This window comes from Lycium barbarum, chromosome 7, assembly GCF_019175385.1.
Source record: "Lycium barbarum isolate Lr01 chromosome 7, ASM1917538v2, whole genome shotgun sequence".
Taxonomy (NCBI): Eukaryota; Viridiplantae; Streptophyta; class Magnoliopsida; order Solanales; family Solanaceae; genus Lycium; species Lycium barbarum.
Genome location: NC_083343.1, coordinates 104,221,859 through 104,248,627, shown reverse-complemented (window position 1 = coordinate 104,248,627; position 26,769 = coordinate 104,221,859). Strand labels below are relative to the sequence as shown.

Here is a 26,769-nt window from a genome sequence, read left to right as displayed (position 1 = left end):
ATGCACTAGCCAATTTCATATCGGTACACATATGTAATAGCATGACCCATGGGGGACTCACGAGGTCCATATACCTCTCAACGCCATCCAACATGTACCCTCGGACTAGGTGAGAACCATATCAATCATATCATATCATATCCGCGCAAATCATATCATTATACTCGGAAGCATTTCCCTTCGGGCTTAAACACACCGATCTTACCTTTTTTCCTGGCCTCGACGGACCATCTCATATCTCATATCATGCCTCATCACATTGATTATATATATGTACGCGTGCATGGATAAGTACAAAATGCACAGTAATATGTGTCAACAGAGTCATGAAGTAGGTGTTGGATGTATATGCACCACTGATCACATAATATCAACTTAAGGTCAAGATCTATGCAACTCTCACGAAAGAAATGGGATATGGTGTGATGAATGCAAATGAAGCAACTCATATACACAATAGTCAAATATGACCATCTTAGGCCAAATAAGGAACAACCTAAGTGGATTTATCTCCACAATGAATGCCTATAGGCCTATCATGCTTTCCTTGTCACAACATCTTAACATGCAACAGTTTCCCTAACAAATACACCGGTAACCACCCAAGTGTTCACCACAACCACTTAGGGGGGACCCCTTTTTCACGCTCAATACCCCTTCAACAGTTATAGACTATATATGTCCTCCAATCAAAGTCTAAAAGAGTAAACTGTAACCGACCTCAATGCCGAGTGGGAGCCACGAACACTCAAATCTGAACCTTTCCCTTCCAGAGCGCTTCCAAACGAGCCAAGTCTATCAAGATATAAATTCTACATTAACACACGATTCTAAGGATACCTATATTGCTATACAAGGATTCGGGTTCAACTAGTTAATACCAAACCCTGTCCAAAACCCCGAGGGTCAAAACGGATTGATGTAAGGTTGTTACACCTCCAAACATCGTTATGAGATAACATTTTCATCAACATGTGACTCGAAGGATACTGAAACTGAAGAAGGACTTGCTAAGAATAATATTACTGGAACATAAATCAACATAGAACATTTCTAGATGCTAAGAATTGGATCATTATGGAGTAGCGTTACGTTTACGTTTTGTTCATATGGATCATGCCAAAAGAAGGAAAGTTAGCCTTAAAATACCTCAAGTCATCAACACAATCCCATAACGAATCTGTCGAACTAGTACTCTAATCCTATAACAAAGGAAGGCATTTACAAGCTTAGATGCTACTAGTATATCACGTATATCAAATGATCAATCGATTCTAAAACGAAATGGGCAGCATTTCCCCTATTTCTTAATCATCACACAATCCAACAACCAACAATAAACATTACAACCTCATATGATCCTCTTCTTAAACGCATATCAACAACATTTAGAGATATATAATAAAACAACCTGATACATGATTCGCATACGAAACCTATACACCTCTTTCTTCCAAATAGACCAAGTATAACAACCTCAACATCAACTACTATCCATACAACAAGATTTTAGCTCAAAACACATTAACAATCATGGCTCGAATAGATTATAATTCAACATAAACTCGAGTTCATATTTGATCCTTTCCTCCAACTTCTTTTCCTCCAAACCTAGTATAACCATCACATACACTCATAAACATGGAAGTAACATGAATTCTTACCTCAAGGACTCAAGAACACTGCAACTCCAAGATTCCTTCACCTTCAAGTATCCTCCAAAACTATTACAAGAAGAAAAACAAGCTTCAATTAACACTTGGGAACCTTTGGCACTTGATTCTCACTTTAATTCCTTAACTTCACTTGGGGTTGATTACATATGTTAGAGAGGGGTTTCTAGAAGTGTTAATGGTTTGGGAAATGAGGAAAAAATGAGATAAAATGAGGGGGTACAAAATATATAAAAAAAAGAGCTGCCACCGACTTAACTTTACGATCCACATTTACGGACTGTAAAAGTTATACGGTTCGTATAATTGGACTGTAAAATCTCAACAGTAGCTCACCCCCACTGTTATCAATTTACGGTGGGGCTCAACCAGATATACGGTTCGTAATTCCAACCGTAAAATCCTACTTTTGCCGAAACGCATTCTCGTCGATTCATTCAATCTCTAATCCTTCCAACACATAGTAAGCATGAACTTAAACCCTTATATACTCAAGATGAACACATCTAATCTTATAAAACCTTGAAGATAATTCCGCTATCCAAATCTATAACAACTAACTCACAAAGTTACTGAACGTACAAAAGTACGAGGTGTAACACACTTCTACACTCAATTCCTCGCACCAATGAAGTCTACTTAAGTGCACTGGGTCCGCAGGTGCAGACCAACAGGCCCAGGTGCGGCCTTAAGCTCGCAGAAGCGAGACATCAGAAAACCAGAAAATCAGCCAAGTTCAAACTTCGATCCAACACGTGAAACTCATCTGAGACCTCCCAAACACAAACCAAATGTGCAAATCACTTCTAAAACATGTTACGAACTCACTCGCACACTCGAAATTCCCAAGAGAGGTCGTCTTTACCCGGGATTGACCAAGGTCAATTCCAAAACCATAAGTTCTCATAATCCCAACTAACGACTCAACACCCGAACATCTCGGGATCCGAACAAACTATCCTATCAAGTCAAAAATCACATTCCGGACCCAACAGAACTATCAGAATTCGATTCCAGACACGTTTGCCCAAAAGTCAACTATTAGTCAAAGCTTTCCAAAATCAAACTTAAGAACTCAAACTTAGGGTTTTCACCTCGATACTAATTTGATTGCCTCGATAACCGCGCCACCCATCCCCGCAAGTAAAATACGCCTAAATAAAGATAAGGGAAGGATTGTTTGGGCAAAAATAAGAAAATTCATCTATAAGACCTAACAAGTCGTTACAAAAACTGGGAATAATAGAGTGAGTGTTTAGGTTTGAGGGCATCTTCGTCCAACTACTGCTCATTAAACCTAATTAAGATTATTTTTCGGGTTAACTTTACTAAACACCTCTGTACTCTGACTAGTTACGAATATACGCCCTGTGTTTTAAAATTAAACACTTACACCTCCTATGATGTATATCTGTAACTAAATATATTAAAATATAATTATTAAAAGACAAACTAAAACTATAAATATGATTTTTTTTTCGAAGTTACTTTTATGAAGTTTTAACACAATGATATAAGATTTAATAAATTTTCTTATTCATGCCTTTGACTAAACGAATAATAGATTTGTTTTGAAGCATTTATCTTTCAAAATCCATAAATAGAAAAATGAACACAAATTATTTAATAAGATATACCAACTATTAGTAATAATTTTCTTTCACTTTATTAAATAAATAATTATTTATAATTTTATTTAATTATAATATTTATTATATTGAAATTTCTCTTTTTTTTTATTTATTCTTTCACTTCAAAATTATCTTAAATATATACTTAGTCAGGATTTTATTATATAATAGGTTCAGAATTATTTAGAAAAAGGGTTAACATCGCGAGGGGGGGGGGGGGTGTGCGGTGTAAGTGTGGGATTTTCTAAGCCCCCGTTTGGCCATAAGAATTATTCACTTTATTCTGGATTTTTTTTTCACTTTTTTCCGGAATTCATTTGGCCATGAGAATTCCGAATACAACTTGAAGTTGTATTCCGGAATACCAAAAACTCAAAAAATTTGTTTTTAAAAAAAAATTCACTTTTTTCACTTTTTTACAACTACATTTCACCAAAAACTATAATTTCAAAAACTATGGCCAAACACAACTCCAACTCCAAAATTCCAAAAACAAAGTGAATTTTTTTTGGTATCTATGGACAAACGGGGCCTAAATGAAAATGGTAGTATACCTCTCAACTTTGCGATTTAGACTACATATATACCTTGTTAAAAAGATGGTGCATATATACTCTACCGTTACACAAATGGGAAATATACTATTTTCGTTGATATTTAAAAAAAAATCATTTAGCTTGTTTTTAAGTAAAAATAACGCAACGTGGCTTAAAGAAAAATAAGTCTACCCATTTTTTTAGTAGACTTATTTTCTTAAAAGCGGCGTGGTAATTTTTTCCTGGTGGGTCGGGTCTGGTTCATTTAAAAAATGGGTAGATTTATATATTTAAAGCCACATAGATATTTTTGGAACGAACCAGACAACCCACTAGAAAAAAATACTACCACGTGGCTTGAAAAAACAGAAAAGGGCCTAAAACACCCTCAAACTATTACAATTAGTGCAAAAATACCCTCTATCCACTTTTGAGCCCCCAAATACCTCTGCCGTCTACCTATGGGGTCTAAAATACTCTTATTGCTAACACCCCCATCTCATCAAACATGTGACATCTTTTAATTGGTTACCATATTTAATTAACTAATCTAATTAATTTTTAATAATGTTGACCGGATCAGCCCACCAACCCCACAACCCAACCCGCCCCCATCAAATAAACCCTTAGAACCACTTAACCCATTTCATTAAAAGATTATTCAGCCGCGGTTAAAATAGTTCTAAGACAAATTGGAATAATGTAAGACAAAAAGCTGTTATAAGACATTCACAGTAACTGTTTGAGTTATAAGACTACTGTTGGTCCATAGATAAAATACTTACTACTACTGTTTGAGTTATAAAAGATGATTGCTTGTTAATTATCTAATAGTCAGCTTAATGATAGCACAATTTCATACATTCATGTGATCTGATGCATTAAGTTATGAAACATACTGTGTTTTCTATTCAACACTACAAAAGAAGTTACTGTTATTTTGCTAATTTGTGAATACACTTTTGCTAGTTTTGCTAATGTTAAATGATCTTTTAATGAAATGGGTTAAGTGGTTCAGGGGGTTGATTTGATGGGGCGGGTCGGGTTGTGGGGTTGGTAGGCTGATCCAGTTAACATTATTAAAAATTAATTAGATTAGTTAACTAAATATGGTAACCAATTAAAAGCTGCCACGTGTTTAATGAGATGGGGTGTTAGCAATAAGGGTATTTTAGATCCCATAGGTAGATAACAAGGGTATTTGGGAGCTCAAAGGTGGATATAGAGTATTTTATACCAATTGCAATAGTTTGAGGGCATTTTAGGCCCTTTTCCGTCGAAAAATAAGTCTATTAAAGAAAAAATGGATAGACTTACTTTATTAAAGCCACGTGACATTTCTTAATTAAAGAATAAACTAAATATTTATTTAAAAAATTCCGTCAGTAAAAGAATATATTTGCACCATTTTTTTAACGAGTTAAAGGAATAAATTGCACATTTGCCTTCATAATATAGAGGTATAAGTGTTTGATTTTAAAATATAGTACGCATCCATGATTGAATCATAGATCAGGTGTGTTTAGGGTAGTTAATTTTTTTTTTTCTTCTTCTAAACTTAACTAAGCTGGTCTAAAAATTAAAGAAGAATCCATATAAGTTCATTGTTGTAAATTTCCATGTAAAGTGGCTACCCGGTGCAATATGATAATACTCTTGATACAATCTCCTTTGTTTTCACTTCCCCATTTTGCCATCTTATTACAGACAGAGGTTCCGCTGTTAGATTAGCAAACTCCATTTCTTCGCGCTCTCTCTCTCTCTCTCTCTCTCACACACACACACACACACACACAAGCAATTCCAAGTTAGAAAGATCTCTTCACCGTACTGTAATTTCTCTGATCTGTAGGGCTCTTCATTTACTAATCTCTGATTCACTCAATTCATCCATAAAATGGTGAGTTTCAACCATCCCCTAATCACTTTTCGCGTGTTGTAACAACTCGGATCTGATTTGATTCAAATCCGATCCGATTCGTTTTGGCGGACGCGCCAACTGATTAGAATTTTATATATTGTTCGAATAATTTTTAAAAGTGTATATCCATATTATTCATGATTCGTTTAGGGTTTCAGGTTGTTTGAGATCTGATACTTTGTTAATTACTAACTTAATTTCACTTTGCTGCATTGTGTTTTTACCATTCTGGAACTTCGAAATGACACAATGCGCCAATTGATTGTGTCTTCCACTCGAATTTTATATCTTCTGTTCGAATATTGTAAAAAGTTTATATCCATATTAATAAGTTCGCATCAATTGTTATGAAGATTCATGATTTGTTTAGGGTTTCAGCTTGTTTGAGATCTGGCACTTTGTTGCTACTAACTTAACTAGTATATGTACCCGCGCGGAGAATATTGAAAAAGTATTTATCATGTCAATTATCAAATTATGATTTGCTTGAACACATGATTAGATCATATTCTTTTGAAAAAAATTGCAATTTAGTATCTTTGTTTCTCAATGCAATGCATCCAAATAACTAATCTTTTTTAAATTAGAGGAAATGAATCATATAATCACTAAATACCTCTTATGATCCTTTTTTTTTTCAGTACAGTTTACCTCATTTAGTATTATATTATTACATTGCTAACATAACTTCTTAGTAACTTGTCGTTTAGCATAATATCATCATTGTAACTGTTATGATATTTTTTTTTTCTTTATTACATCATATCATTTAGTATTACAGCTTGTTTGAGATCTGGTACTTTGTTGTTGCTAACTTAATTTCACTTGATGCATTGTGTTTTTTCCAATCTGGAACTCGAAATGAAACAGCCTTTGAGGTTGGAGATTAAGGTATGTACTAATATTCAAATTCAAATACTACTGGTGGTTTTGTATGTGGTAATATATATATATATATATATATATATATATATATATATATATTTTTGGTATGTATTAACATTCTGCTGACTGTTGTTATTGGATCAGAGGAAACTTGCTCAAAGATCGGAAAGGGTAAAGTCTGTCGATCTACATCCTTCCGAGCCATGGTAATTGAACTTCCATGTTACAAAATTAGATCAATATGTTTTCTGATGCAATATCTATGCCTGCTTTCTAATTTTGAAATGTTATACTCTCTCCGTTTCAATTTGTTTGCCTTAATTTCCTTTTTAGTATGTTTCAACATGTCTGTTTCATATTTTGGCAACTCTTTAATTCCAACTTTCGACATGACATGTTTAAGACCACAAGATTAAAAAGCATTTTGGTACATTCTACATATCTTTAGTTTTTTTTTTTTTTTTTTAAAACTGGTAACATTGTGATTCAAAAGTCTTCTTTACTTTCTTAAACGACGTGCCAAGTACCCGCAAGGGTGGCTCAGTTGGTTGAGCATGAGGCTTTCATAATGGAGGTCTCAGGTTTCGAACCCCTTGCCTATGCCAGTAGGGGATTTGCCTTCTGGGTCGAGCTCGTCGCACGGGGCTTGCCTAGTGCGGGTTATCTCTCCTGTGTGGTTTGCGGGCTATTACACAGGAGCTGGCTTTACCCTGTGCGCACCCAAAGGGTAGCGGCTGCGGGTTCCCATGTCATCAAAAAAAAAATGACGTGCCAAGTCAAAACTAGACAAACAAATTGAAACGGAGGGAGTACATTGGATTGACTGGGCCTTATTAGAGCGAAATGGATATAGAGAATTCATTTAGCTGACACCAAATAGTTTTGAATTGAGGTAGTTGATTGAATTGTTTATTGGAGGGATATGTTGCTAGTAAAAGAAAATTTATTAAAAATTTGTTTATATTTTGGAGTGGGAGGTAGAGTGGGGTTGAGCGTAGTATGATGTTGAGTTCGTTTGATTAAGACTAGCTGTTTATTCTATCATTAATTTTAGCTTTCTGCTGCTCATTACTTGTCTTCCTTCTTGCAGGATATTGGCAAGTTTGTATTCGGGGACTCTATGCATCTGGAACTACCAGACCCAGGTATCCAAAATCATGTTGTTTTTTAATAAACTTTTACTCTTGAATCTTTTGAGAGACATGTGTGACTTTCTCATAAGAATGCCATAGATTTAGGACGTTCCAAAATAGAATGTGCATACCATGATATGGATGAAATGGTGTATCGTTTATGGCATTGGATCAATCGTCATATACAGACGTGGAGAATTAGAATAGCTGGTCTGGTGGTAGTTCAATTCAGGCCACACTTAGATGAACAAGTCATGGAACGTGACCACTTGACTTTTTGAGTTGGCTGTGCTGATTCTTCAATGTGTGAGTTTACATAGCAGACTTAAGTTGGGAGGATTGGATGGTAGTATAGAAAGACGATATGCAAGACTAATTTTTTTTTTTTTTGTTGAGACTTGTAACAGATATGCAAGACTAATTATCAGAAAAAGATAAATATGCAAAAAAAAATTGATACTTAATCAAGAATTTTATTAATGAAAGAAAAAGAAACTAAGTTAGTACTGAGACATAGTTACAAGTTGTGCAAGATTCGAATTATGTCTGACATAGCATCCACATCCTGTACAAAGACTAGGTTGCACCAAAAAGCTATCATGGAGGCAGAGCTAAATTTAAGGTTAAGTATTTCTCTTGCCTTCAAAAATTATATGGTTCCTTCCAGTCCAAACTGTCCACCAAATACCCTGTGGGATAGTATTCTGATTTTGTGAGTTCTCTTATTCAGTCCATATCTGTTCCAGAACTTCAGAAGCTCGAAAATGAGTGTGGCGTGGTCCAGCATATTCTCAGTATGGCAAAAAAATGCACCCCAGCTGGCGTGTCATCTCGCAGTGACACCCTCTTGTCTGAAGATTAGTTTGATTGGGGTAGGTTTCCCTAGCCACTAACCAAGAAAAACAGGAAACCTTTAGAGGGGCCTTGTTGTGCCAAATCTTCTTCCATGGCCAGCAATCTGTGTTGGCTTTTGAGAGCATCATCTTGTTGCAATAATCGACAGAAAATAGACCATCTTATTGGCTCCCCCATTTAATGGAATGAAACTGATGTTGGTTCAGCACAGTGTTGTTTAGGTTGCAACAAGTCACATGTTCTTTGAACCTCCCTGTCATTAGTGGTTCTTCCAAGAAAAAGGTCCCATCCTTGAGTACTATGAAATCAACAATTTCAGCATAGTGGAGAGTAGAAATGATGTAAATACCATGTATTTTTCTTTTAAGGATAGTATCCCAACCAAGCATCTTCCCAAAATTTGATTCTTTTGTGATAATGGTGGTGTTCGGGCCAGCTTGTGCGCACCTTGACTGTTCCACCATGTACCTGTCAAAGTGTTGTCAAAGGCGCGCTTAAAGCATGCTTAAGCTCTGAAGCAAGACACTGAACATGTTGAGCACTTCGTCTCACTTAGACGGCGCTTCAGTGTGTCATCAAGGCTCTTAGGCATACTTTTCCCTGTCAATGATCATAATCCTGAAAAAGCGACACTATAAAATTGATGTTTCACCACCGGCACATGTACAAGATAACTCTATCATCAAGTCTTAGGTTGATGGGAAGAAATTGGCTAGTGTTTTTTGTCTCTGCTGGGATTTGGACCTTGATAAGATTTGCATGCATTTTATTGACTACCAGGCCACACCCTTGGGTTCCGATTTTTCAATCATTTCCTAGTAGAAAACTCGAGTTTGCAACAAAATTGATCCACAAGGATGAAATGTGTTGGCATAAAACAATGCCATGTGTGCACTTGAAATTCTGATACACCAGGGAGCTTCCGGAGTAAATTATCAACATTCTCTTCCAGAGTACTTTACCTTATCTTATTAAAATTGTTTCCTCCGAAGTTTGTTCTCATCCTCGTTGAGCTTCTGATGAGCATTTCATCAAGGACTTCCATTATGGTGTTTGAAATTCTTAATTCCAAGACCACCAAACTTTTGGTCATAGTAAGATTTTTGCACTTCACAAGGCAAATTTATTTTGTTTGTGTTGCACACAACAACAAAATCTCCTCAATTTGTCCATGCCTGCAGAGATAGAGCTAGGGTAGGAAGGAGAGTCATGGTGTAAGTGGGGAGAGCATCTAGAACACGGTTAATGATAGTGTTTCTGTTGCTTCTAATTTGAGAACTTCTCCATCTACTCAAGAATCCCATTCCAAATAGCTGTAGAGTTATCTTTTTCCCGAGGAGGTAAACCCAGATACTTCACGGGGAGGGAGCCAATATATATATATATATATATATATATATATACATATATATATATATATATATATATATATATATATATATATATACAACAACAACAGCCCAGTGAAATCCCACATCTTGGGGTCTGGGGAGGGTATAATGTACGCAGACCTTACTCCTACCAAGGTAGGATGGCTGTTTCCGAGAGACCCTCGGCTCAATAGAAGCATAAAAAGGGGGTCAGATAAGGTTAAAAGATTTAAAACGATATTGCAATGAAATAATGCAAGCGACACAGTAAAACAGGATAATCAAGGAATTCAAAGCGATATGGAAATGCAAATCACGAAAGCGGCACAGATAAAATAGAGTAATCAAAGTACAGAAAGTAGCAAATAATAACATAAATCAAAGCACAAGAAATTATAATGCGCTAATGCGCCTACTAATAAGGAAAGATAACGAGACTTATATACTAGCCTTCTACCCTAATGTGGGTCCTCCACACCTTCCTATCTAAGGTCATGTCCTCGGTAAGCTGTAACTGCGTCATGTCCTGTCTAATCACCTCTCCCCAATATTTCTTTGGCCTACCCCTACCTCTTCTGAAACCATCCATGGCTAACCTCTCACACCTCCGCACTGGGGCATCTATGTCTCTCCTCTTCACATGCCCAAACCATCTCAGTCGCATTTCCCGCATCTTGTCTTCCACCGAGGCCACTCCCACCTTATCCCGAATAGCCTCATTTCTAATCCTGTCGCTCCTAGTGTGCCCACACATCCATCTCAACATTCTCATCTCGGCAACTTTCATCTTTTGAACGTGAGAGATCTTAACTGGCCAACACTCCGCCCCATACAACATAGCCGGTCTAACCACCACTCTGTAGAACTTGCCCTTCAGTTGTGGTGGCACCTTCTTGTCACATAGCACTCCTGAAGCTAGCCTCCATTTCATCCACCCTACCCCAATACGATGTGTGACATCATCGTCAATCTCCCTGCTGCCTTGCATGATAGACCCAAGGTACTTGAAACTACTTTTCTTTTGGATGGCCTGAGCACCAAGCCTAACTTCCACGCCAACCTCCTGGGGTGTCTCACTGAACTTACACTCTAAGTACTCTGTCTTGGTCCTACTCAGCTTAAATCCTTTAGACTCCAAGGTATGTCTCCAATCCTCCAGCTTAGCGTTAACTCCGCTACGAGTCTCATCGATCAGGACTATGTCGTCCGCGAAAAGCATACACCATGGCACCTCACCTTGAATTTGTCGCGTCAATTTATCCATCACCAAGGCAAATAAAAACGGACTAAGAGCTGATCCTTGATGCAACCCCATCACAACTGGAAAGTGCTCTGAGTCCCCTCCTACTATCCTTACTCTAGTTTTGGCTTCCTCATACATGTCCTTGATCACCCTAATGTATGCTACAGGTACACCTTTAGCCTCCAAACATCTCCATAGGATTTCTCTTGGAACTTTATCGTAAGCCTTTTCTAGGTCGATGAATACCATATGCAAGTCCCTCTTCCTCTCCCTATACTGCTCCATCAGTCTCCTCACAAGATGAATGGCTTCTGTAGTTGAGCGTCCCGGCATAAATCCGAACTGGTTCTCTGAAATAGACACGCCTCTCCTCACTCTCATCTCCACCACTCTTTCCCACACTTTCATAGTATGGCTTAGTAGCTTGATACCTCTATAGTTTTCGCAACTCTGGACATCCTCCTTGTTTTTGTATAGAGGGATCATTACGCTCGACCTCCATTCTTCGGGCATCGTTGCCGTCTTAAAGATGACATTAAACAACCTAGTCAGCCACTCCAAACCTGCCGAGCTCGGGCTCTTCCAAAATTCCCCAGGGATCTCGTCAGGTCCGGTCGCTCTTCCCCTGCGCATCCTACGGACAGCACCCTTAACCTCCTCAACCTTAATACTCCTGCAATACCCAAAATCGTGACGCCTCCCTGTATGCTCCAAATCTCCCAACACGATGTCTCTCTCCCCTTCTTCATTCAAGAGTTTGTGAAAATATGACTGCCATCTCTGTTTAATGAGAGTCTCCTCTACCAATACTTTTCCATGCTCATCTTTAATGCACTTCACTTGATCCACATCGCGCGCCCTTCTCTCCCGCACCCTGGCTAGCCTGAACAATTTCCTATCCCCGCCTTTCTCTTCTAGTTCAGCATAGAGGCGTTCAAAAGCTGCCGTTTTTGCCGTCGAAACCGCCGACTTCGCCTCCTTCCTCGCTATCTTATAAAGTTCCCTATTCGTCCACATCTCCACCTCATCCTTGCTTTCTATCAGCTTCGCATACGCCATCTTCTTTGCTTCCACCTTCCCTTGCACTTCTCCATTCCACCACCAGTCCCCTCGATGCCGACCACGACTTCCTGTCGAGACTCCCAACACTTCCCTTGCTACAACCCTAATACAACTAGCCGTCCTATCCCACATACTGGTCGCATCCCCACTACTATCCCAGGCCCCCATATCCTTCAATTTCTCTTCCATCTCCAGGGCACTAGCCGTGGTCAAACTCCCCCATCTGATCCTAGGTCGATCATCCCCGACCCTCTTCTTCCTCGTCATCTTAATCCCTAAATCCATCACCAAGAGCTTATGTCGGGTTGTAAGGTTGTCCCTCGGAATGACCTTACAATCTTTACACAAACCTTTATCATCCTTCCTAAGAAGTAAAAAATCTATCTGAGTCTTAGCCGCCGAACTACGGAAGGTTACCAAGTGCTCTTCCTTCTTTGGAAAACTCGAATTGGCTATCACCAACCCAAAAGCTCTTGCGAAATCCAAAAGTGAAACTCCTCCTCCATTTCTGTCCCCGAAGCCAAAGCCTCCATGCACATCATCATAACCTCCCGAAATAGACCCGATGTGCCCATTGAAATCCCCTCCCACGAAAAGTTTCTCAGTAGGCGGTATGCCTCCCACTAACTCGTCCAAATCCTCCCAAAAGCGCCTCTTCTCCTCCTCGCGTAAGCCCGCTTGCGGCGCATAAGCACTAATAATGTTCAAAGTGGTCCCTTCAACGATCACCTTAATCGACATCATCCTATCGTTGACTCTCCTAACCTCCACCACCTGATCCCTTAAATCACTATCTACTAAAATGCCTACCCCATTCCTATACTTCGATCTACCAGAGAACCAAAACTTATACCCGTCTACCTCCTTAGCTTTAGGTCCTACCCATTTGGTCTCTTGGACACAAGCTATATTAATCTTCCTCCTCTTAAGGGTCTTAACTAGCTCTATGGACTTTCCCGTTAACGTCCCAATGTTCCAAGAACCTACTCTCAGTCTAGATGCTCCTTTAACCCACTTACTCCTCCTAACCCTCGTCCCCGTCCCCGTCCCTGAACGAGAACATGACCCTAGTCTACCATCAATATCCAAAGCCACGAAAACGCGTTTGAACTAATAAATTAGTCAAAGGTCTAAAGTCAGCAAATGTAGCTACAAATGTATGAACAAAGCATAGATATGAGAACCGGAGGTACCAACTCCAGTCGGAATGAACCTGTTCGCCGCCGGAAAATACTGTTCACGTCGGGGGTACTGTTCACGCGGAGTACTGTTAACGTCGGAAGTACTGTTCACGCGGAGTACTGTTTACACCGGGGTACTGTTCACGTCGGGGTACTGTTCACAGCGAAAAAACCAGAAAAGTTGCCGGAAAAATTCGCCGGCGACTGAGCAGCGGCTATCCGGCAGATAAAAAGGGAAAAAAGTAGAAGAGAAGAAGAAGAGGAGAAGAAAAAGGAAAAAGCGAAAGCAAAGTAAATGTAGCCGGAAAAGTCGCCGGCGTTACCTGGTCGCCGGTATTACCTGAATGTGATAGTGGCCGGAAAAGGATCTGAAATATCAGATATCAGATCTAATCTGATCTAAATCTCAGATCTAATGGTGAAGGGAAGAGGAGAGAGAGGAGATATATATATATATATATATATATATATATATATATATATATATATATATATATATTTTGATGACGTGGGTACCCGCAGCCGCCACCCTTCGGGTGGACATAGGGTAAACCCAACTCTTGTGCAATAGCTCACAAACCACACAGGAGAGATAATCCGCACTAGGCAAGGCCCGTGCGACGAGCTCGACCCAGAAGGCAAATCCCCTGCTGTTGTAGGCAGGGAGGTTCGAACCTGAGACCTCCATTATGAAAGCCCCACGCTCAACCAACTGAGCCACCCTTGCGGGTGGGAGCCAATATTGCAATGCAAGTTACTAGCAAGTTGTTGAATATTAGGAACATGGTTAACCTGGAAGAGAGTTACTTATAGATGTGAAAATGATTGTGGCTTTAGCATTTGTTGTTTACTTCAAAAAGCTAAGTTTACTAGTGAGTGGAGTCACTTTGGTTTATCCTTTACCTGTGTGTGTCTTCTAGTTCTTTATCTATTACCTTTTCTTCCTTTACCTTCTTTAGATTCTTCGGGATAACATCTGTTTTAGCGACAATGGAGGACCTACAAGTCATTAACATTTGTATCAAAACTGTCCCTTAAATATTCTATCTGAAATGGATAATGGCTCTCACAAGAGTTCAGAATTTTAAATGAAATATTCACCTTCTTTGAATCATCGCAAATACTACTGTTCTTTGCTTATTTGCAAGTCTAACATTTTCGGTTAGTTAATATGAAAAATAGATTGCATCAGCATTTGGAAAATTGATCAAAAAACACATTTAATGGCATTGTTGATAAGAATGTTGATGGGTAATTCATTTTGATGCAGACAATGGTAAAATCTTTCGAAGCTACTGAATTACCAGGTTAGTTTATGCTAGCTGAATGGCCTCGTTGGTCAGTTTGGGCAACTTTTTGCTTTATTTAAGGTTGGCAATATTTTGAAACACCCAAGTTATTGATCTGCAGTTAGGTCAGCAAAGTTTATACCACGCAAGCAATGGGTTGTTGCTGGTGCTGATGACATGTTTATTCGTGTTTACAATTACAATACCATGGATAAAGTCAAGGTATTCGAGGCGCACACAGATTATATTAGGTGTGTGGCTGTCCATCCTACACTACCATATGTGCTGTCATCATCTGATGACATGCTAATAAAGCTCTGGGATTGGGAGAAGGGATGGTTATGCACTCAAATATTTGAAGGTCATTCCCATTATGTTATGCAAGTCACCTTTAATCCGAAAGACACCAATACTTTTGCTAGTGCATCTCTTGATCGGACTATAAAGGTAAGCGGTGTTGTCCTTCCTCATCTCATTCATTCCTCCGAGAAATGGGTTGACACATTCATTCATGTCATTCACCTATGTAACATTTTTAGATTTGGAACCTTGGCTCTCCTGATCCAAACTTCACGCTGGATGCTCATCTTAAAGGGGTTAATTGCGTAGACTATTTCACTGGGGGTGATAAACCCTATCTAATTACTGGTTCTGACGACCACACTGCTAAGGTTTGCCGGTCTTTATCTTTTCCCATGTTCCATTCTTATTGTTTACATATAGGATTTGAATTATATTATGTATTGGTATCCATGAAATAGGTGTGGGACTATCAGACAAAAAGTTGTGTTCAGACTCTTGAAGGCCACACTCACAATGTCTCTGCTGTATGTTTTCATCCCGAGCTTCCAATTATAATTACAGGTTCTGAAGACGGTACTGTTCGTATATGGCACGCAACCACTTATAGGTAATAGTTAGAGTTACCTAATTATCTCAGCTTAGTTCAAATTTTCATATCAATGACAAAATATTGGATTTGCTCATTTTTTGAATAAATGACTATTTCTAGGAAGTTGTCGTATTCTGGCTGGTTTCCATTACCTTCGAGAAGACACTAATTGCTCTACATGTTTATGCACATATTTTAGCCATTTTCTTTAAGAGAAAAATCCTTCTGTTTTATTGTTTGGAGTATTCTAAATCAGTTGAACCAGGTAATTAGAAGGCTATGTGAATTTTCGGACTGATTTACAGTTGACGACCAATATAAAGTTAGTGGTAAATTGTACTTTATCTGTTAAGATCTGTGCCTTCACCATTGAAGACTTGTTACTGTTTCCAAGCTCTCATTCCCTTCGTCCAAATTGGGTGCCCATCTCAGCACTCCCCTTTCTTTTAATAGAATCATGACTGATTTCCTATAAATAATTGTTTGCGTCAAATTAGTAACACAAAACTTACATGTGACCCCTTTTATCAGCTTTTAGCCCAGCTTTTTCTCTTTCAATTCCTTAAAAGTAAAGATTGTATACTCCGAATATGTTCCTTTTCAAATCTGATTTTCAATTCAACGAAGTAAAATGTGGACAGTTAGTCTTGCATGAACCAAACAGCAGCCTGATATAGTGAATTTCAAATCGACAAAGTATAATGTGGACAGTTCTCTTTCCTTTCTTTTTTTACTTTCACCCTCTTATTTCATTTCTAGGTTCTCAGTTGTATTCACAGTTGAGAAGGACTTCGAGTGTAATCACCTAACTGGTGCATATGGATTCTCTATTTGGGTCAAAATAACCGTGCTTTCTCTTCGATACTATAATGGTATTTTGACGTCCTTGTTACTGTGAGGAACTTCTTTTGTGGGCTTTGGGACTGAGGGATAAATGAATATCCTTCCCCCGATATTTTGTGTTATACAAACATATTCTATCACGTGGTGCTGGATTGGCACATCTTTATACTAAAGCTGGACCTTGCTTTTTGAGATACTTTTGAGCAAGATCAGTTGGTGCATTGCAACGATTTTGAGGTCCTCTATTCTGTTGTACGCTAGAGCTGAAGTAGGCCTCCCATTTTTCTAACTACAGGCTGAAGCTGAACATGTCATGGTAAAATTAATCTAGTGCCGAAAAGCTGATGCTACTTTTTCACTTTAGTTTTTTGGGGGCTAAAATGTTCGGTTAGCCTTAAAAAGTAATATTCTAACAATTTCTCTAAGAAGCTAAACCTCTATATGAGAAAAAACTTTTTATTACTTAAAATTAAAACAGGGCATTTCATCTTTTGGTGACTTTGTGTTCTAGAAATGATGAGTCAATTTGTATTGTATGCATTCTTGTTGTTCTGACTCCTTATATACTCTCTTAAGTCGTTGTGCTTGAGTTATTAATCCTTTTGTTTGTTGGCATTTTCATGTAGACTGGAGAATACTTTGAATTATGGTCTTGAAAGAGTATGGGCGATTGGTTACATGAAAGGTTCAAGGAGGTAAGTTTTGTCAATGAATTTATAGTGTATCTTTGTTCTCTTTGGAAGTCCGCATATTTTCTTGTAACTCAATTTGCTTTTCAATTAGTTTTCTTCTTGTTCATTGCGAGAAAAGTTTTTTCTAGACGAGGAAATAGGGAAAGGCCACTGTTAGCTGCGGGGACAAATAATAGACAAAACATCTACACCTAAAGAAAAATAGAAGAGAAAACAATTAGATCGTCATATTAATTGTGTTCTTTGTATTTGTTTAGTTCTAGTTGAAGTTAAGATAATTGTGTTACATTTACAGGGTTGTAATTGGTTATGATGAGGGAACCATCATGGTAAAACTTGGTCGAGAAGTACCTGTTGCCAGTATGGATAACAGTGGAAAAGTTATTTGGGCTAAACACAATGAAGTTCAGACTGTTAACATCAAGAGTGTCGGGGCAGGTTATGAGGTCTAACATCACACTACCACTACTTTTGCTCACCTGATTGGTCTTACCGCCTCAGTAGTGTTATATGAATTCTTTATCGGTTGTATCTCTCAGGTCGCTGAGGGAGAAAGACTGCCTTTGGCTGTCAAGGAATTGGGATCTTGTGACCTCTACCCACAAGTGAGTTTGATTACTGAATATGCATGTTGGTGTACTCTTGTATGACCTGTTTTATAACAAGTGAATTAGATTGGTTCCTAGTGAAAGGCTGTTGCTATTACTCTTTTAGTTAAACGAGCAGTCCATATATTTGAAACTATGCACACCATTAGCTAACTTTATATGTAGAACGGGTGATTTATCTTTATTGATGCTGTTCCCAGAAGATGTTCGTTTTATGTTTCCTAGTTTGCTTTGCTTTCATTTTCAATAACCTTGAAGAATTCATTTTAACTTGTTGGGCTTTCATCTTATAGTTGTTTAACGAGTATGGGTATAATATAGTAGTTGGCGTCTTCTGTCTTTTCCAATTGGGGTAGCATTAGAAGATTGACTACTGAAGTTCATTTACTGAAAATCTTCCACTTCTTCTTGTTGACAGAGCTTGAAGCATAATCCAAATGGAAGATTTGTCGTTGTTTGTGGAGATGGAGAATATATCATATATACTGCTCTTGCTTGGAGAAATAGGTCATTTGGCTCAGCTTTGGAATTTGTTTGGTCTTCGGATGGAGAATATGCTGTGAGGGAAAGTACTTCAAAGATTAAGATCTTCAGCAAAAATTTCCAGGTCCAAATTTGTCCTTCCAAACGCCTCAGAATCTTTTGCAATTATTTGGTGATTCACATTAGCTGTTATTTGAGTTGTCTCGTGATACATTGCTTCAAATATTGGAATCCAATTCCCCCAGGCCCCTGCCCCTCTTCCCTCGCTTTCTGCTTCAAACCCTTAGTTTTTAATGAATACATCTGACTGAGCTTGGCAATTTAGTTACTAATTCACCTCGTCCAAGCAGTTAAATAGAGTTTTAAATGCATTTACTTTCTCATTATCTTGAAGCTGAAGTAAACAAGTAGTTAATTTATTTCTTTTCACATTCTGACCTAAAAGTAAATTATGATGATATTCTCCAGGAGAAGAAGAGCATCCGACCTACTTTCTCTGCTGAGCGCATCTATGGGGGTACCTTATTGGCAATGTGCTCAAATGATTTCATATGTTTCTATGATTGGGCTGAGTGCAGGTTGATACGGCGAATTGATGTTAATGTTAAAGTAAGATATTTAAAGCTTTACTTGGATATAGAGTAGACTGGTGATGTACTCTTTTAGCTGGTAGTTCTGATTTTCTGCTGTGTTCTTTTGCTTCAACTTCTTCAGAATCTATACTGGGCCGACAGTGGTGATCTGGTGGCAATTGCAAGTGATACATCATTCTACATACTTAAGTATAATGTAAGAGCTCTCTTTCACAAATTTTAAGTTACATGCGGTGAAGTTTTTCTTTTTTTTTCCTTGCATTTTCGTATTAACTGTCCTCCTACTGTTTGATGATAAACCTGCAGCGAGATGTGGTCTCTGCACATTTAGATAGTGGAAGATCAGTAGATGAACAAGGTGTTGAAGAAGCTTTTGAACTTCTTAATGAGATCAATGAACGGGTCAGGACTGGGATTTGGGTTGGGGATTGCTTCATTTACAACAATTCTTCCTGGAAACTTAACTATTGTGTTGGCGGTGAGGTATGATAGATCCTTTATACTGCTCCTCTGGGCAATTGTATCTGCAAAACATCTGGTCTCATGCTGAGTGAGTGACATATTTTTTGTTAATTTTAGGTCACCACAATGTTTCACCTTGATCGGCCCATGTATCTGCTGGGATATCTTGCTAATCAGAGCAGGGTTTTTCTGATTGACAAGGAGTTTAAGTAAGCAAGCTTGTGAGCTTTTAATAAGGGAAACCAGGACTTGTTTCAATAGATACATGAACTCATCTCCTTTCCTGTAGTGTTGTGGGATATACTCTACTCCTTGGCTTGATTGAGTACAAGACACTTGTGATGCGTGGTGACTGGGACAGAGCTAATGAGGTCTTGCCATCAATTCCTAAGGAGCATCACAACAGGTATATTGTGTGTTTAACTCTTTACGATGTAAATCAATTGTGCTTGGCACTGCATCGTGTTTTTTTTTTTTTTTTTTTTAAAGTTTAAATCTTTCAACATGGTTGTAGAATGTGATGAACTGGGTCTTTAAACTAGAGATGCCAATGTTGTAATATGTATATATCTGGTGCTGTACTGGCTCCTATAAAAGGTTGTGTGGAATGCAGCTAGTTTGTAGGTCTTGATTTTTGCCTACGTTCTAAGGCATTTTCTAGTCAATATAGCTTTATACAAAGTAACCTTTTATTTATTTTACTCATTTAAACCTCTGAGTAGAATTAGTTGCTCCCGCTTTTCTCTGAAATTTTATTTATTTGTCTGCCCATTTGTTTTTGGGGCTTTGTGTGCGGGGGGGGGGGGGGGGGGGGGGGGGGCATTGCTTTGTCAGTATATAGTTCCCTGATGTCTGTTTGAATGATTTTTCCTACCAGTGTTGCTCATTTCTTGGAATCACGCGGAATGATAGAGGAAGCATTAGAAGTTGCTACAGACCCTGACTACAGATTTGAGCTAGCCATACAGTTGGGTAAATTAGACATTGCACAGGTGAGGGCTACTAACTAGTGAGATGTGGTTTCCCTTGCAGAACCTCTTCTTTTAGAATTATTGCTGCAAAAAAAGAACTATATGTTGTTAAATTTTGTGGCTCTTTCAATGTATGCAGGAAATTGCTGCAGTGGCACAGAGTGAGTCCAAATGGAAACAGTTGGGTGACCTAGCCATGTCTAGTGGAAGGGTAACTGTCACTTATTGCCACTTGAGCCAATTTTTTGGTGAATGAATTATGACAAGAGGAAGTGAAAACTTACTGCATTTTTAAAGAGAGAACAAATTTTAATGTTAAGCTTCTTCCTTTAACATTCAAGTGAAGAAAATCTTTGATTCATATCCTTTTCATTGCCGTAGAAATCTATACTTAGTATTCTTAAGGATGATGCACTGGCTATTGTGGTTGCTACCCGATTAACACTTTTCTTTGTCTTGGTTTACAGATGAAGCAGAGTCAAGTATATCACTCTGTATAGGATAATAGTTGACTACTCTGTCTGTTGTCCTGTCATCTATTAAAGTTTTTCCCTCTGTTTCTGTTTGTAGCCAAGTAGAGTTTGCATGTAGTGTTTTTAGTCTGTTTAGATTTTTTATATATCAATAGATATGTTGGACTCCAAATTATTGAGTTTTTGAATGAAACAAGCTCGGGGTGCAGCGAAATGAATTTAGAGAACTCGCATAGCCAACTCAAGTAGCCTAGAATGGAGTTTTGTTAGTGTTCTTTTTGTAGTGAAGTAGCAGAGGGTGCTTTGTAGTTGATTGCTGCAGCATCCCAGTAATGTTCCTTTTGCAAAATGCATGTGCTTGTTTACTTTTCATCCGTTTTTCATAACTGCTCCCGTTTTACTATGTTTTGCAGCTTGAGATGGCAGAGGAGTGTTTGAAGCATGCAAATGACTTGAGTGGTTTATTGCTACTCTATTCTTCTCTAGGAGATGCTGAAGGAATAACTGAACTAGCTTCTTTCGCCAAAGAGCACGGGAAAAACAATGTTGCATTCCTTTGCATGTTCCTGTTGGGTAAAGTCGAGGAGTGCATTCAGCTGTTGGTTGACAGGTACCTTTTTTTTCTTTTTTTGTTATCCTACATATATTTGTACTTTTCATATTGTAATGATTTCCATGTGACATTGTCTCTGCAGCAATCGGATACCCGAGGCTGCATTTATGGCAAGATCTTATCTGCCTAGTAAGGTTCCTGAAATAGTTTCAATTTGGAGGAAGGACCTCAGTAAGGTTAGTGATCTTCCTTTTTGTGATTGCTTTTCTGTGTACTTCGTGCACTGTGGAAAGTTTTCTCAGAGCTGGTTATTCTCTAGGTTAGTGGTCACCTGGGCTTTCAACTTTAATGTAGCGGGTATGAAGCTTCTTGACGATTAATGGGCAAAGAAACTTCAGACCTATGTACTCTTTAATGGGGCTCATTTACGCCTGTCATAGCTAGTTGTCAAACAAATTCAGGCATAGTACTGTGCTTTTTTTCTTTCCCTACTGTGCTTTCTATTTTATATGATGCACGCCACAAGCATTTTTCTTCATACGTTTTGGAAAGGCCAATGTCCTGAATGCACACACCCTCCACATGCAGATTACTTTAACCAAGATTTGACGTTAAGTTTGAAAATGGCAAAGGTTGAATGTTAATGAAAATTTCATGTTTACTGTTTAGACTTCATACTGTTTGTAGACTTCCAATTATTCTCCATGGCCTTAAGCACAAAATCTTTGACCTTGTTTTGCATAAATTCTGCATGCAGGTTAACCAGAAAGCAGCAGAAGCTTTAGCTGACCCTGAAGAATACCCCAACCTGTTTGAGCACTGGCAAATTGCACATGCTGTTGAAGCTAGAGCTGCGGAAGAAAGGTAATCAGTATACACTATACAGCTCTTTATGCTTTCCGTGCATCTTGTTATGTTCTCTCGCTAACTGTCAGTGTTCTTTTCAAAATAATAATGCTTTGGTTGAACCTGCTTTGGTTTATGGAAGTTCCCATTTTTTCCTTAGCTTTTCACACCTTCTGCTCAATTTGTAGCTCGTTTTCGTTCTTGCTTGGAGTATGAACTCAACAGGGATGTGTTTTAATTCTAATATGTATGGTCTCTTGAAAGAAAACTTTTATATTGACCGACAAATTTTCCTTTTGGTACCGATTTGGTTGCTTTCCTTATTTTATGTAGGGGTGTCTATCCGCCAGCGGCAGATTATGTAAATTATGCTGATAGACCAACTACTAACCTCGTAGAAGCTTTCAGCAATATGAGAATGGATGAAGAACAACTTGAAAATGGAGAGTTGGATCATGAGGTATAAGATGGACAAGTTTCTATTTTCCTGCTTACGAGGATTGATTTTTTACATGTGATCATTTTCATAAAATAAGAAGTAAAAGAACAGCCATTTGCTTTTACATGGCTAGGATTATGTGAAGTTGATAATTCGTTCCTTTTCTAATAAAAAAGGGTTAGTAATCCAATTTGTTTATTTTAAACCTGTCGTGGGTAAAAGCTAATTAATCTAGTGATTGTTTCCCTTGGTTTAACTGGTCAGGCTGCAGAACAGAGTGGTGATGAGGTGCAAGAACAGGTTGAAGATGACCTTCAACAAGAGGGCCAAGAAGAGGCGGTTGTGGTGGATGCTGACTCTACTGATGGTGCAGTACTTGTTAATGGAAATGAGGTTGAAGAAGAGTGGGGTACGAATACTGAAGGAAAACCGTCAGCCTAAAAGCAATTGGTTGGGTTGGTGTGAAATCCTAGTTTTGTTGCTGGTGATTAATTGAATTTCCTTTAGTTGCTACATTTCACTTTCATAGATTCAATTTTTTTTTTTTCACGGTTCCTTATTTTCATATTCTGTCATTATACCTGTCTGCAAAAAGTAAGATAATTGACCCCGGATTGGAACATTTTAAACAATCATCTCACTGTCCACCCCCTCCAAGGGAAGGAGAAAACATGTAGCACAGCTGTGTAAGAGAATGTAGTGTTTGATGTTTGTTCTTCTTCGAGTGGGAAGCTTTACGCAATTGTTTTTCTAATCAAGCTTTCTTGGGTATCTCATCTCTACTCGACATCCTTGTGTCATTTAAGCTTGAAATGTTGCTACAAGTGGCTAAGATTTTCATCGTGTTGTGACCCACCTTAGCAGTGTTAATCTTGGCACATATTAAGGCAGTTGCCTGCGATTCTTCTTCAGCTTGTTTTCACGCTTCTCTAACATCACTGTTTGGTGTATAGTTTTTTTTTTATTGATGTTGCCATTGTTCTCTCTTTTCGTCTCTCATATTTCTCTGTTTTGATGCTTTGGCAGTCCTCACACCACGTCATTAGGTCCTGCCAAGACAGATGGTTCCAGTTGTATGTAATCCGTTCTTAAGGTGAGAATTGAATTTCTGCATACCCTGTAATCACGATCTGATATTTTCCTGGAAAAAGTTTCTAGTCAATCTATATGTCTACTTGATAGGGAACTTCACGTCTCATTTTACTTTCCAACTCTGTGTGGGTGTGTGTGTACAACGTTACTATTATTTTAATTAGCTTGGGGGACTTCCCTTATACTAAGTTTTTTTGAAGGTGAAAAGGTAAAAAAGTGCCAAACTTTATTGGCGTTTTCAGCACAAAATGCAATTAAAGATTTTCTCAGAAGGCAGAAATACATATATATATATATATATACATATATTATACTGCAAGGAAAAATTATAAACAAACTAATTATATTTGTCATCAAAAAAAGAATTTTAGAAAGAGCATTCTCATATACTAAAATTTCTGTTTTTTATATTCATAATCTCTTAATTTGTTCTTCGATTGTACTTAGCTATCAACGCTTCACTTTGCAGCTATAGTTAGTGTTTAGTGCTGTCCTCTTTAACATAGTGCACATGAGTGCTGTGGTGCATGTCATAAGCCTTGGTACCTCCACCAAAGTGTTTCTAAACTAAGTGCCCAACATGCGAGACCTGGTTTTAGGGTCTAAACCTGCCTCAAATACGGCTTTAACAACACTGTTTTACATATTATTTCATTGAAATGCGTCCAAATTCTTTGTTCTACTTTCTTGGGATTGATGCAATAAAATCGAAGAAAGGCATGTCACCAGGCAATACCCTGATCCATTCATTTATCTTTTAAGCAAGAGTACATGTCATGCAAATTTTTCTGGTGGGACGTGCAAAAGATTATAATAATTGTGTTCTGCATCTGTCAACCTTTATAGTGATAGTTAAATATTTGGATATACTACCTCTATACTTCACCTTATGGAATATGAAGTGGAATGGATATTCAGTTTCTCAAAGCCGTTGCTGTACCGTGTCAATTTCATTGAAAGAGAGATCTAATAATTTTTTCTCCGTCGCGATATTTTCTTGTTTTTTCCTCCTAATTACTGATGATTTATTGTTTCATTCTAAGATTCTGCTGCCTTAGAAGGACGGTTCAGGGGACCAGATGTCCGTTTTGCCCAGTGGTGTGATTTTGTAGCAATGAGTTTTGTTGGGATGCCGTATAAAGACATTTGTTTCCAGCTTCGGTTATTAGCTCTAGACACATGATAGCTTTACATTATTCTTTCGAGGCGTAAATTCTTACCTTGCAAATTCTTACGTGCCCTTGAGAATGTAGAAACACTTATACCATATATAAAAGCGGGAAAAGTGCAGAAAGTGTTTTAATTTCCATCCCTTTTCAATCACCTTTTTTAGTAAAAGCTGCCTCGTGCAAAAGATGACGATGCTAAAGAGCCGATCGCTCACATGTTACTCTTGCACTTGCGTTTCAAAAGCTGGCTCTCTCCTAGCAATAGGAAAAAGAGAAGAAATCAAATGGTCCTGGGATGTGGACTAATACAGGCAATTATAATAAAAAATGATGCTTTACATGCCAATCTTTCCTTTGAACTAACAGAAGAGGTTCAGTATACTATCACAAACTCTTATATTCAATTGATAGCTACCAAAATCCCAAAACCAATCTGGTCCTTAAACCCCAAATGGCCTCTTTCTGGAGTTTGTTACTCAATAGGACAGGTGTCCAAGTGAGAGTAGGCCGAGTGTTATAGTCATTGGATTCTATTTCCTGTATTCTGTATTTATTCCAGCTCATTGTACTTACTGCATTTAGCATCATATATGAAATCAGACATTTCCTCTCCTCACTATTCTCTCTTCTCTTCCTTTTCATTTCTATGAAATTGTAACAGAGTTGTTGCTCTTGTTACAGATAAATATATCTGTGTGTGTATATTAGAAACTCAGAAAGTGTATTTCTCCATTTTAGATAAGAGATAAAAGTTGTATTTCGATCCTTGATGAGGTACATTTCACGCAAATGGGAAAAGACGGACTCCCAGGACTAGCTTGTTAGCTATTTGCAATGATATGCAAGGAGCTAATTTTATCTAAAAAAGGACACTCAACACAACATATAAACTATATTTTACAAGATGTTGACCATAAAACTCCCCCTTTTTATTTTATCTCTCTTTGACCTTGAATCCTTAATTAAATTATTTTTTCGTTTGTCAATAGTAAAATCAGCATATGAAAACTGTAAACTTTACATCCACATCAACGTAAGTTGATATTGACGGAAAAGAGAAAAGAGGAAGAAAAAAAAACGGAGAGAAATTTGACGTTGGTTTGACCTGTAAGGAAAAAGAAAAAAAAAAAAGAAAAAGATTTCGGGTGCATCAATGTTTGAGAATATCCATGAAGATATGACCTCTTTTTCTACTTTTGTCCCACATTTTACTTTTCCAACGAACATGGGAACATGAAAAGTTATTCATAGGAAGAGATTTCAATGGGCACATTGGGTCTGTTTCGAGGGGTTATGACGAGGTGCATGGAGGATTTGGCTTCGGGGACAAGAATGGTGGAGGAGTCTCACTCCTGGATTTCGCAAAAGCTTTTGGATTGGTGGTAGCCAACTCGAGTTTTCCAAAGAAGGAGGAGCACTTGGTAACCTTCCGTAGCTCGGTGGCTGCGACGTAAATAGACTTTTTGCTTCTTAGAAAATATGATAAAGGCCTCTGTAAGGACTGTAAGGTCATACTGAGTGAGAATTTTACGACCCAACATAAGCTATTGGTGATGGATTTGGAGATAAGAAGGAAAAAGAAGAAGAGGGTCATGGATGACCGACCGAGGATTAGGTGGGGAAGTTTGACTCCGTCTAGTGCCCTAGAGATGGGGGAAAAGCTGATGGCTATGGGAGCGTGAGATAGTAGGGGGGATGCAAGCAGTATGTGGGATAGGACGACCAGTTGCATTAGGGAAGCAGCTAGAGAGGTATTGAGGGTCTCACGAGGCCGCCGTGGTGGGCACCGAGGGGATTATTGGTGGAATGGAGAAGTCCAAGGGAAGGTAGAAGCAAAGAAGCAGGCATATGTGAAGTTGGTAGATAGCAAGGAT

The 26,769-nt window shown here is 38.2% G+C and overlaps 1 protein-coding gene across 3 annotated transcripts; it reads left to right on the top strand.

The window, feature by feature from the left end:
- The first annotated feature begins 5,461 nt into the window (after nt 1-5,461).
- Nucleotides 5,462-25,033, top strand: LOC132603673 (coatomer subunit beta'-1). 3 transcript variants are annotated; one of them, XM_060316814.1, is made up of 26 exons: nt 5,462-5,740; nt 6,632-6,652; nt 6,791-6,852; nt 7,737-7,791; nt 14,761-14,797; nt 14,901-15,226; nt 15,319-15,450; nt 15,541-15,689; nt 17,141-17,209; nt 17,502-17,652; nt 17,746-17,811; nt 18,233-18,421; nt 18,766-18,906; nt 19,012-19,086; nt 19,197-19,373; nt 19,470-19,561; nt 19,642-19,758; nt 20,230-20,344; nt 20,463-20,534; nt 21,210-21,406; nt 21,492-21,585; nt 22,107-22,213; nt 22,529-22,655; nt 22,899-23,043; nt 23,661-23,727; nt 24,770-25,033. In XM_060316814.1, the coding sequence occupies exons 1-25, from the start codon at nt 5,738-5,740 to the stop codon at nt 23,678-23,680; spliced, it is 2,739 nt and encodes a 912-aa protein (XP_060172797.1). In that variant the 5' UTR covers nt 5,462-5,737; the 3' UTR covers nt 23,681-23,727; nt 24,770-25,033. The 3 variants fall into 3 exon arrangements, 1 of the variants encoding a protein (XP_060172797.1); XR_009568483.1 differs by having other exon boundaries at nt 5,463-5,740; nt 22,899-23,089; XR_009568482.1 differs by having other exon boundaries at nt 5,463-5,740; nt 22,899-23,118.
- Nucleotides 25,034-26,769: the final 1,736 nt, after the last annotated feature.